This window comes from Pterocles gutturalis, unplaced genomic scaffold, assembly GCF_000699245.1.
Source record: "Pterocles gutturalis isolate BGI_N339 unplaced genomic scaffold, ASM69924v1 scaffold5736, whole genome shotgun sequence".
Taxonomy (NCBI): Eukaryota; Metazoa; Chordata; class Aves; order Pterocliformes; family Pteroclidae; genus Pterocles; species Pterocles gutturalis.
This window is the reverse complement of record NW_010100207.1, coordinates 17,215-29,084: the sequence shown is the minus strand read 5'-3', so window position 1 is coordinate 29,084 and position 11,870 is coordinate 17,215. Positions and strand designations below refer to the sequence as shown.

The window sequence follows — 11,870 nt, the reverse complement described above, 5'->3', positions numbered from 1 at the left end:
GCTGCCTGAGGGCTCTGGGCAGGGGTCCCTGGACAGGCCACATGTCTGCGAAGGGGGGGCCCCTGTGGCACGTGCTCATGGGCCAGTGTGCATGCACTGCGCCCGAGACTTCCAAAGCTGTCCCCTCCCTGTCCCTTGGGAGCGCCGGCTTCTCCCTCTTGCAGACCTGCTGTGCCCAGACCTGCCATACAGCACTGGGACTGCACCCCATTGGGGTCCCGTGTGCCCCCCGAGTGCCTTCCACCTCGGCCAGGCACCACATCCCCAGCTCCAGTGCATGAGCCCCAGGGACCCGGCAGTTACCCACAAAATTTAGCAAGAAACTAAGCAGCTATTCTTCAATGACTGACTAACAAAACATCCTTGTGCTTGTATCGGTCTGCATGTGAGCAAAATAGAAGAAATTGCAGAAGTAGCCATAAGAGGCAGCATGTTTTAAATTTTGTAGAATTGTTGACAGCGTTTCTTGTCAAGTCGCATCAGCAGCTGGGGAAATGTGTAATTCCTGCCGAAGCAGTTGAGGTCTTTGTCTCTGTGGAGGTCTAACTAGGCAAGGGAGAAGAGGTGCTAGAAAGGGGTAAAGAACTTAAGGCCAAGGAGACATAAAATAAATTAGAAGTATACTAGTAGGGCACCCTTTGTGGAATGGATTTTTACCCAGGTTTCATGTTACTAATTTCTGGTAACAGGCATCAAGTTCAACCTAGACTATTAATGACAGTGAAATGAATTCTCCTGTGCTCTCTCAAATGATGACTTAATTTTTTCATGCTTTACAGCACAGGTGCAACAGATTTATCCTGTTATTTTTAATCAGTTTGGAAAATAAACATAACACTTCCCACATGTAATTTTAAATTAGCAATATCCCCTTTTGATACAAGGGATGTGCTATCTGTCTGGATAACATTTAACTGTATAAATGGTAGTAATCAGTTTTCTTTACATTAAACTAAAACATTCAGATGCTCCTTGGAGATGTACATGTATGCTAGCAGCTACTTAGTGGAGAGTGGTGAGAATTGAAAAAAACATTTGAGGGAAAATAGCTTTAGCCTTAGAAAACTGGCAGTATGGATGTATAAAATTAATCCCTCTGTTCTGTGAATGGTTTCATCCAGAATAACCATCCCAACAATTAAATTACTTTTAAGAAGGCGTAAGTTCTAAGTTGTGCTAATAACAAAGTATGACTTTTGGAGACCAGAAGAAATGTCGTATGAAAAATACAGCATTCTGGTCTTCCAAAACAGTCAGGTTTATTCTTTTCATTTGCCTATTCTAGTCAGAGGAAAAATACTATAAGAGTGTCATTGCAAATGGCAGATTTTTAAGGAATCAAAAACCTTCTCAAATCATATCTGAGGGAAGTGCCTATGCCATGTGTCCTGCAGTCGTCTTCCTCTGGACAGTTCCAGAGTACCTGAAATGGAAGCATTTCCTGAATGTTTTTTTTCAGTTTTTAAAAATTTAATTACGAGTTCAACAGTGCTGTGACATAAGGCACTGAAAGTAGTTGCTCACTTGGAAGTACCCTCCTAGCCTGTAGAGCAAACCATTCCTCCTCAGGAGAATTCACTGCATGTTTGCTGAGTTTTGTATCAGAGGATTATCACTGAATTTGCAGTTTTTTTCAAATGTACATTAACTGGATTTTACAGGTAGAAATGGTGATTTTTGGGGACTACTTTCTTCCCCTAAGCCAAAGGAATTGCCACGGAACCTGGTAGTTCAGCTCCAGCCTTTGCCATTTGAAACTACTCTCACTATGTTGTGCCTGTCAGGTGTTCCCCAAGTTAGGTGTCACAATCAATAACAGGAGAAGAAAAATCTCTATCGTGGAGGCATGAAATTGAGGCTTCAAACGGGTGACTAATAGCAGTCAGTGTAAGAACTGCAGCACAAACAGGGAATACTCAAGCAGATGCAAGACTAATGCACATCAGTATTGCTTACCTGTAGAAGTGGGATACTCATACCTGTGCTCTCCTGCAGCCTGCTTGCTTAAAATGCCTTAAGGAGCCTTGAACTGTATATCTAGAAAAGGAGTTGTCTCATACCTATTATGATTTTGGAGGTCTGACTTTGTTTTTGTAGGACTGAAATCTAATGATATTTTCTTTTTTCTTTTCAATTTTAGAATACAGCTAATGCAGTATGTAATTTATGGCATTGCATCATTTTTCTTCTTGTATGGAATAATCCTTTTGGCAGAAGGTTTTTATACAACAAGTGCTGTGAAGGAGCTGCATGGAGAGTTCAAAACAACAGCTTGTGGTCGCTGCATCAGTGGAATGGTGAGTAGCAATAGAAACTGGAACAATTGTCTTCGCTTGCTAAAACCTGTTGGGCTTGGTTTGACTCCTGTGTTTTTGAACCACAGTATATTGCTGCGTTCTTTGTTTAACTCCTTGTGGGTGGTCAGAGTCAATCCCTGTGGCTGGTCCTTCTTTGAACTTCGAGGATGCTTTGTCAAATGCAAATTCTGCAGATGGACTGTTGGGGTGCTACCGTGGCCTCCCCTGTCATAAAGTTAATCCTACTGGTCTAAACTAAGTTGATAGAGACTGTAATTTTAAAATGCTCAATGCGAAACAAAATTAAATATGTGCTTTTAGACGTGGAGTACACTAGTGATGCTTAAAGGCAGACTGTAGTTTGCAGAGCTATTTAAATAACAAACTAATGCCTCTTCCTTCCATAGTCAATTCTGCTTGAGGATGTCTGGATCCTTCAGACAAATAGTAATGAATGAAGCTTTGGAACATCTTTGCACTTGAATCAAGTATTCCTCTCTTGCTTTTACAGATACAATAATGAGTCTTCTTCACAGAGCTGAAACACTTAAAGCCATAAGTTACAAGCCATCGTCCCTTCAGTATACTTCTGTATTAGAACAACATTTTAAACAAAGCTTAACTAAAAATAAAACTTCAGATTCTCACCCACGTTGGCCCCTAGGGCGCACTCTGCAAGAACAGAAACATAACTATGTTTCTGAGACAGAATTTCAAAGCCATTTCTGAAAATCTGAATTCAAAGCTCATAGTTACAGAGGAAGCTAAGCAGTATGACAGATCGCCCACGGGAAAGTGTGGGTGAAAAGAGAAGAGGCTTTTGATGTGATTGTTGCATTTTAATATACAAACTATATCCTGTACTTAAAAAATATGTACTTTCAGATGGTTAAATATAAAGGAGATGCGTGTTTATTTTCAAGAGGGTTAACAGTTTTCCACTGTGCTGCTGGATACTTAGTGAATTTTTCAAGACCTAATAAAAATAAGACATCCTGTCATTTTCCAGTTAAGCAGTTATTTGCTCACTCTTTTCTAGCCAGTATGATCTCCACCAAGGGACAAAATTAGATCTATAGCAGTGTTTCCCAAAGATCCAAAATACACTAGAGACATACACATATATGCATCTCAGTAGTGCACACAATTGCTTGTGCAGTTGAGTAGTTGCAGGCACATGATTGTCAGCTGCTTATACAAATACCAGTGTGACACATGACAGAAAAACATGTTTTCATGTTTGCCTATATTTGTCCACACAATGAAGGAGAGAGTTTAGCAGTGGAGTAATGGCTTGGAGCTCTGGTAAGACACATCAGTGGTTAGGGGTGACAGTCATGGCGTAAAAATGTCTGTATGCCACTGGGTCATGGTAGAGCTGCTTGAAACATCTGGGTTAGAACAAGGTTTACAAGGAGATAAAATATCTTGAGAGAATAGTGGCTGCAGCTGGGTACAGACAACAAGCTTTTGGACATAGTGATTTTTTTTGTTGTTGTTGGTTTTGGGTTTTTTTGGCCTCTTTGATCAAGAGCTCCTTTACTTCTTCTGCTACATGACCAAGTGAGGCCCTGAAAAGCAGACCCTTCCATCCATCGTGCATAAGGTTATTACAGAAGACAGACTGCCAGCTTGCCTAAATTATTTGTGTTGTCTGTGGTAATGCCGAATAGACATTTCCTATAGTTATCACATTAAATGTGAGAGTGACTGTGTTTTTTCCTGGCTAATTTAGGAGTTAAAGGCTTTGTGTACATTGTCTCATGCACACTTCCACATATGTATGGAAACCCACATTTTGTGTATAGTGAGTGTATCTATAGAAAACCTTTAAAGTGGTCCACTTGGTCTTTACCAAAATCCAAAGAGAGAATTCTCAATTCTTGCATAAAACATTCAGGTGTGGTGTATGGAACTACTACAAAATAGGGTATTTCAGTTCTGTTGTGTATAAAATTAAAGGCTAGCTGGGTTTTTAAGGGCCTTGGTTTTGCAAGCACCTACACCTCCCCATGCACACTGCCTTTGTTGAGTGTAAAACTGAACCAATTGCTCAACGTTTGTGGCGTTGTTCTGCGCATCTTGACAAAAAACCTGTGAGGATGCAAAATGGCACCACTGCAGCATTAGTTCAGTCTGTCAATTCTGGATCAGGCTGAGACAACCTACCCCCTCAGAGCCTTTCCCATCCTTACTGTTCTTCTCTGGCACACAACACAAGTTTCAAATCAGTGGTTTACTTGAAGTAAAGCCTTTCCAGTCCACCTGCAGTTAAATAAAAGGGCACACACAAGATATGACAGCATTCCCCTGCTTCCCAAGTATGATCCAAATCCCAGTCTCATCAGGAGAAGGGAGCTAGAAACTGATGCCAGAGCTACTGTTTCACTTTAAAACTTAGAAGAAGAAGGAAAAGGGAAGAGGTCCAGTGGGAGGGGGAAGCTGGAGATTCCCAAAGCAATGAGTGCCATACCTTATAATCTTACCAAAGAAAATGCGCATAATAATTTTTTCTTTTTTAAAGAAGAGCAAACCCAAACCAGCAAATTTCAATGGAAAATCCATGATTCCCTAAGGTGAAGTAACTAATTTTCTTCTTGGCAACGTGTGTTAGATCAGTTAAATCTTTCTGGTCTGCAGTAAGAGTCGCGGTCTGTTCAAAAATAGGTATTCTCAAATGTTACATTCACAATTGATTTCAATAAATCAGGGAGCACAAGAGAGCTCTGTGAACAAACACTGATTCGCTGTATTGTTTTGATTTGCAAGTTCATTAGAAATGCTAGTATGTTACAGTTAATTAAAAAACTCCTTAAATTGATTTTTGTTGGAAGTTATTGGTTTTAGCCTACAACCAGCATCCCTGCTTAGCTGAGATTCTTGAGAAATTAATGGACTGCTCTTCCAGGAGGGTGAGCTGTTTACTCAAGCAGGCTAATGAAAAAGGAAATGTCTGAATTACTTTCTCAGTAGCATTTAAACTACCAAAACATTTGTAAGCAATGAGAATACCGATTTTATTTGTGCTTGGAAATCAAATGGTTTATTACTTGATTTCTGAAATTATGCTTAACAATTATTTTGAAGCATTTTTAAGGAAAATTCAAGAATTCTTTTCAAAGAACAAACGTGAAGTGCTTGTGTTTTCTCTGCCCAGTTTGTTTTCCTCACCTATGTGCTTGGAGTGGCCTGGCTCGGGGTCTTCGGCTTCTCTGCTGTGCCTGTCTTTATGTTCTATAACATATGGTCAACTTGCGAAGTCATCAAATCTCTTCAGACAAACGTGACAGTTCCAGGGGACCAGATCTGCGTGGATATCAGGCAATACGGTACTCATTTTAATCCTGATTAAATGCTTTTATCCTTTCTCCTTGGTCTGTCTTCAGTAGTTTTGTCTCAGTCTTATCAAACGAACCAAATGCAAAAGCATCTTGTATCTCAGAATGTGCTATTACTTTTCTAATTAATTCAGATTGCACTGATCTCTTAACAGATGCAATCAATTTAACTGAACTGGGAAGTCATTTATCTAAAATGATTTTGTAGCGGTTCCCAGTACTATAATATTAGGTGTAAAAATAGATCAGCCTCAAAATAAACTGCTTAGAAACAGCGCTGAGAAATAGATAACTAGATTCTGATTTTTGAACCCCCATATGCATATATTCTTTCCTTTCAAAAAGCTGTTTTTATGTTTAAATACGAAATTAACACCTGAACTTTGCTCTCACAATTACTTTCAGTTAGAAGACCAAAAAACCTGCAATCAGGAGTCTGCCTTATCTATTCATTAATTAATACTGCTTTCTGAGCACACACAGAAATCCAAGGGGGGTGCAGGTGGCAGAGGAGTGAGACAATAGCTTAAAATAGGGTCAGGCTTTTCAAATAGTTCATTTCTCAAGGTGAGTTTTTCTTGAATTTAATCTTTTGAGTTTCCCTTGTGCAGAAGAGCTTTTGTCAGCATTACTTTTGGCTTCACTTTAGCTAGCATTTTCTAGGTGTTTCTTTCTTTGGACTGAGTCATTCAGAGCTGAGAAAACAGATTCAGAGTTGAAAAATTAAGAAAGCTTGGTGTTGCTTTCCTGTCTGGGTTGTAAGTCCAGTAGGAGAAGATAAGATTTACTAATTTTAAAAGCAAGAAGTTCCAAATCAGTTAAATGTTTGCATCCTATTTTAGCAACTGTCAGCAAGAGGCTGGGAAGATGTTTTCTTCAGCAGCAAAGCCTAGGAGTGCAGGGGGAAGATGTGTTCCTCCACTTTTCTGCTTCTCCTGGTTGTTTTGCAGCTGTACAAGCACCCTATATGGCTGGGCTGTTCCTCTGGTCAGTAAAATCATTTTGGGTTTCAATGAGTGACAGGAGAGAGCAGCTCAACAGGTGACTTGTGTCACTGAACTTTCCTCACATTTTTGGGTGGAAGTGGTAGCTAAAAGGCTTCAAGGGTCATGGCAGTTGCAGGGAAGAAGCTGGCTTTCAAGTAAATCCTGTAAAAGTTTTGAAAGCCCTTCCATCCTGAGATAGTTTCAGTGACCTGCCCCTTACAAGAGTTGCTAATTCCAACCAGCTGAGTTTGAAATGCAAGTTGTATGGAGGAGACAAACTTTTTTCCCCCTGTTTTAAATGGCTTTTTGCCAATGGCTCTACATCTGTTAAGGGCCTGAAAGTTTAGGTTTTTTAAAACCTTCTAGATCCTATTGACTTGTCAGATTTTCAGTCGTGTAAGAAAAGTAATTGGGAGTACATTGCAGACTGAGTTTTCTTGTAGTGGTGTTCACATAACGCTTTTTTACTTACTGAAACTAAACCAGGAGAAAATCCTTCTGTAATTCTTCCCTCTAGCTCCATATTAATGCTCTTCTACAGTAGTTACTTGTTCAAATAGAACTTAATCTAGCAAGTGCCATCCTGAAAGGTGCCAAGTACCTCTGAGATGCAGATTATCCCTTTCAGTGGGGGAGTAGGCAGTATGTGGCTGGACCTGAAGTGCAAAAACCCAACCAACCATTTGTCTGCCATATGGGAAAACCACATCTGAGAACATGTCTTGGCAGCAGTCCTCTGTACAGGGAGAAAGCACAACTTGAGTGAGTCGGTTTAATTCCTCCTGCCAACTCAAAGCTGTGCTGGTCAACGGGCGGATGCCCAGAATGGGAACACAACTGGCAAGTGGGTGGAAAAGATGAGAGAGGAACAGAAAATGTGTGCTGATTGCTAAAATGAGTGGTTTCTTTTGCTGTGGTATTTCAGGTATTATCCCTTGGAATGCTGTACCTGGCAAAGCCTGTGGCCCGATTTTAGAGAATATCTGCAACACGAATGAGGTACAGAAACAACCTGGGTGCAGCTTTTGCCTCCAGGTCACTTGAGCACAGTGTAATGAATAACTTGATGAAAGTTTTTGGGGAAAACTAATACTAATAGTAGAAAGAGACTGATTTAAATGGAACACTGAAATTACTCTGTGTTAGGTCATACAGAAAATGAAAATTATTTCAGAATATTTCTATTTTCTAAAGCTTTGAGTACCTTCCTACAATGACAGTTTTACTATCCTTATTCTCTAAAACAGTTGAAATGCATTTTATGCTATCCTCAATCACTTCAATGTTTTTTCTCTAGTTCTACATGTCTTACCACCTGTTCATTGTGGCTTGTGCTGGAGCTGGTGCCACTGTCATAGCACTGGTGGGTAGTACTTTTTGTTGTTTTATTGTGTAATGTGTTCCTTTCAGGCTTAAGATGCTTTAAGTTTAAATTTTGTGTATCTTAAAATAGAGATACTAGACATTAAAGAAGGCAAGCTGTAATCACCATTATTTGCTGCTATGGTTTAGTCATTACAGGTCAGGTCCTCAACTTTTCCTTCAAGAAGTCATCTTAACCCACCTGTTCCATCCTTAGAGTAAAATTCTTTGCACGTCTTTTGAAAATCCTGCTTCTGCTCACGGTTTTTACATCTGCTATTTCTTTTCATTTCTGTAGTTTATTTGATCAGTCACTTGTAACCTCGTCATTTTTTTTGTCTGGAGCCAGACAGTTTGACTAGTCCAGCTCTGCAATGCCAATTACAGGTAGCAGTTGGAAAAAGGGACGTTAACAACATGATTTGCTTCATATGTCTAACGCCTTCCTCTTGCTGCCATCTTGTAACCTCGTGTCAGCCAAACCCAGGTGTAACAGTCACTATTTTTCGTGAAATAGCCTTAGGCCTGTATGTAGGTTATCATCTCCGGATAAATGGCAAGTTATTTATCTTGCATCTTCACCCTGGAAGAATAACGTCTGTTGTGAAAGTATCGACAGTTGCCTGTGTGGGCTTGAGCCGTCACCTTGTTGTATCTTACTCTCCTGTATTTTGTTCTCTTCCACCAGCTGATCTACATGATGGCTACCACATATAACTATGCTGTTTTGAAGTTTAAGAGTCGGGAAGATTGCTGCACTAAATTCTAAATTGTATAAGCCCAGTAAAGAGCTGCATTGTGTAGCCTGAAATACCACTGACACCCTAGGCTAAAAGTCTAGCTTTCTGAGTTTTGTTACAGTAATTGTAAATAGCTTCAGTAAGCATCATTTAGCTTGTCAGATTAATAAAATGACTTCTTGTATATGAACTGTGATGTGGATGAGATCTGGCTATTTTTTCATGTCGAGAGGATTCAGTTACTGTAGGGGTGTTTATAAAACATCCTTCTCGAAAATGGGATGTTTCCATTTCAGGTCTCCACCTTTCTAACAGTCATCTCTCAAACAAATACTGGAATAGTTCAGGGTCAGAATTATTAATTAATTCCTCATTCTGAGCACCAAATACAACCCCCCGAGCATACAAAACATATACCATACAAAAGGAAAAGAATAGTAAAGTAGTGCCAGTCTCTTTTGGCAGTAATCAGAAGCCCAGGTACTATGAATTTAGTTGGCTTGTATTTACAGTGCACGGCTGATAAAGTTGATTATTTTCTTTTACTTAATTTTTAACTAATTGCCAAATCACGCTCTCTCTGGCAGGAAATATATCCTTGTGTTAGCTCTGCGTAAAACAATCAGTCTTTTTTTCGGACCCTGAACTAGTAAGAAACAGCGTATAAATAGCTTCGGCTCTTGTATGGCTTGCACTTTAGTAACTGATTTCTCAGTAGCCAGATCTCAAAACTGTAAGTATGACTGCACGGGAAGCAAAACCATGCATAGGTCATAGAGACCTTTTTACACTGTTGGGATTAGAAAAAAAAAAGAAGTGAATCATTGTTTTCAGATGTAGATTTTTTGCATGAAGTAGGGAAGAGATGAATGCACAAACTAGAAAAACTCCACACAATAATAATAATAATTATAAAAAGAACCAGTTGCTATATATGATACAAAACTCTTTACCTGAGGTTGGACAATGGAAGGTTAAAATGTAGTTACAAAAATATACAATTAAGACTTCTTAACCCAGAGATTGCATGCTTTTGCTTAGTTTTGGACTCATGTTTTGTTGTTTAATTTTTCAGTATGTTAATGTAGCCTTGTTCACATAAATAAAACTGTTTACAGTTTCAGGTTTTTCCAGGGGGAGGGTAGAATTCTCATCTGCTTGTTGTGGGAAAAGAATTACCAGGATCTGGGCTTGGATGTGCATAAACACCACAACCTTAGAAACCAGTTCTTCTGAGCACCTCGTAGTTTAGAGATTACATATATTGCCACGTACCAAACTATTTTCCCGCTTCCCCCCATTCCGTACAACTTTGTAGCTCATTTTATTACTGTTATACTAACTTTCTCTAAATTGTGAATAACCAGCTTAAGTATTAGCATGCCAAATTCTAGAGATCTTTGAAAATAGCCTCTGTGCTTGTTTTAATAACAGAATGCTTATTAACGTAGAATAACTTTTTTTTGGTCGTTATTTTAAAAAAAGCGTCTATTAATCTAACTAGCAGCTTGCTTTGCCTCTTGACATGCTCACTAGCCATCATGCTCACCCTTCTCTTCCAGATCCACTTCCTCATGATACTGTCTTCTAACTGGGCCTACTTAAAGGATGCAAGCAAAATGCAGGCCTACCAAGATATCAAAGCAAAAGAAGAGCAGGAGCTTCAGGATATCCAGTCTCGGTCAAAAGAGCAACTCAATTCTTACACATAAATGTCTGCCACAGTAATTCAGCAGAAGAATTCTGTAGCTCTGACAAATCAACAAATAGCTGCTCTGCAGTACAGATGTGTGTCTACCAAACAAAATTAGAGGGAAGTGCAAAAGCTTCACATTCCAGCTCCTGGTACACATTCGTAGGGAAATCTTCCCATGGGTAATCTTCCATCCTTTCATACAGAGAATGGAGGTTTTATTCCAGGCATTTTAAAAGGCAACACTTCACAATAAATGACCAAATTATTATTCTTTGAGACTTTTCTTATTTAGTATTTGTTCTACAGCATGACGTCCTGCACAAAACCGTGGCAGGTGCTCCAAACCAGCAGGCAGTAGATTTCTGTACAGACCGTAGGTAAAGGCACGTGTGCAGTGTGTGTGATTTAGTATCTCAGTTTAGATACCAAATGAAACTGTGGCCAGATAAGAGTTCTGACAGCCCGTGCTTACGTGACAGCACAGTTGCAGCAGTTCCTAAGTTGCAACAGGGCCAGGCCGTAGGAACAGCACGCTACTTTTGTGCCACACTTTTTTATAATGAAGCAGTCATGCTCCTGTGCTTACGTGAGTGTTGAGCAGATGTCCCAAGTTTTAATCTTTTTACTAACTAACTATTTAATGGAATGTAGATCCCTGGATCTGGATAATGATCCCCTTCTTTGAAAATAAATGTCAGCTTTGCCTTAATATTTATTTTCTATAAATGTCTTAGCATTTATATAGTGGCAGGAGACCATTATCCTACATTTTAAGTAAGTGAAAAGTGTTACCTTATTAAAATGACACTGATCTGACTATTCCAAATGAGCAGATGAGGAAGTTTGCAGAGTTTTACACAACCAATAAAAATTACAGCCATAAAACAGAATACAGGATGTCCACCTTTCTCTATCTTGGTGCTTAGCAAATTTATAGTCAGTGCTTATGTGTTTTCCTTTTTACAAATTAATTAGCACATTAAGAAAACGTGGTGTTCAGAAAAAAAAAAACCAAACAAACTGGTGCCATTTAAAAGTCATTTCCCATAGAAGTCTGCCTTCTAATTAATGTTTTTTTTCAGATGCATTCAGTGATATCTTGAGTATTAGTGATGGTATATTTGGTGTTTATTCTATATGATATATATATATATAAATGTTGGGGGGGGAAAAAGTAAAATACATCAGTCATTTTGAAAAAATTAAATATTTGAGTCATACCCATGTTAAGCTGACGTGTGGTTTGATAGTTTTGACTGTTTGCTGAATATAAATCAAAGGAAGCACAAATTTCTTCAAGTCAGTATTAAGAGAAGAGGCATTTTGGGGGGTATTAACTTCAAATATAATTTTGTTTTTGTTAATATTGAAGTCTAATTTGACAGTTTCAAGAAAGGGGCAAAGTTGATTGATGTAGAGCAAGTATGACAAAATAGCCTAGTGTATGTTCT

The 11,870-nt window shown here is 39.1% G+C and overlaps 1 protein-coding gene across 2 annotated transcripts in view; it reads left to right on the top strand.

Annotated features, from left to right (window-relative positions):
* Positions 1–10,727, top strand: part of GPM6B (glycoprotein M6B) — a 30,524-nt gene extending 19,797 nt beyond the window's left edge. Inside the window, exons 4-8 of one of the 2 annotated variants that reach the window (XM_010078791.1) lie at positions 2,141–2,297; positions 5,455–5,626; positions 7,547–7,620; positions 7,919–7,984; positions 10,286–10,727. In XM_010078791.1, the coding sequence (XP_010077093.1) occupies positions 2,141–2,297; positions 5,455–5,626; positions 7,547–7,620; positions 7,919–7,984; positions 10,286–10,435 (619 nt within the window). In that variant the 3' untranslated portion in view covers positions 10,436–10,727. Of the gene's footprint in view, positions 1–2,140; positions 2,298–5,454; positions 5,627–7,546; positions 7,621–7,918; positions 7,985–8,671; positions 8,941–10,285 lie in introns of those variants that run through there. The other variant, XM_010078799.1, reaches the window with a different exon arrangement.
* Positions 10,728–11,870: the final 1,143 nt, after the last annotated feature.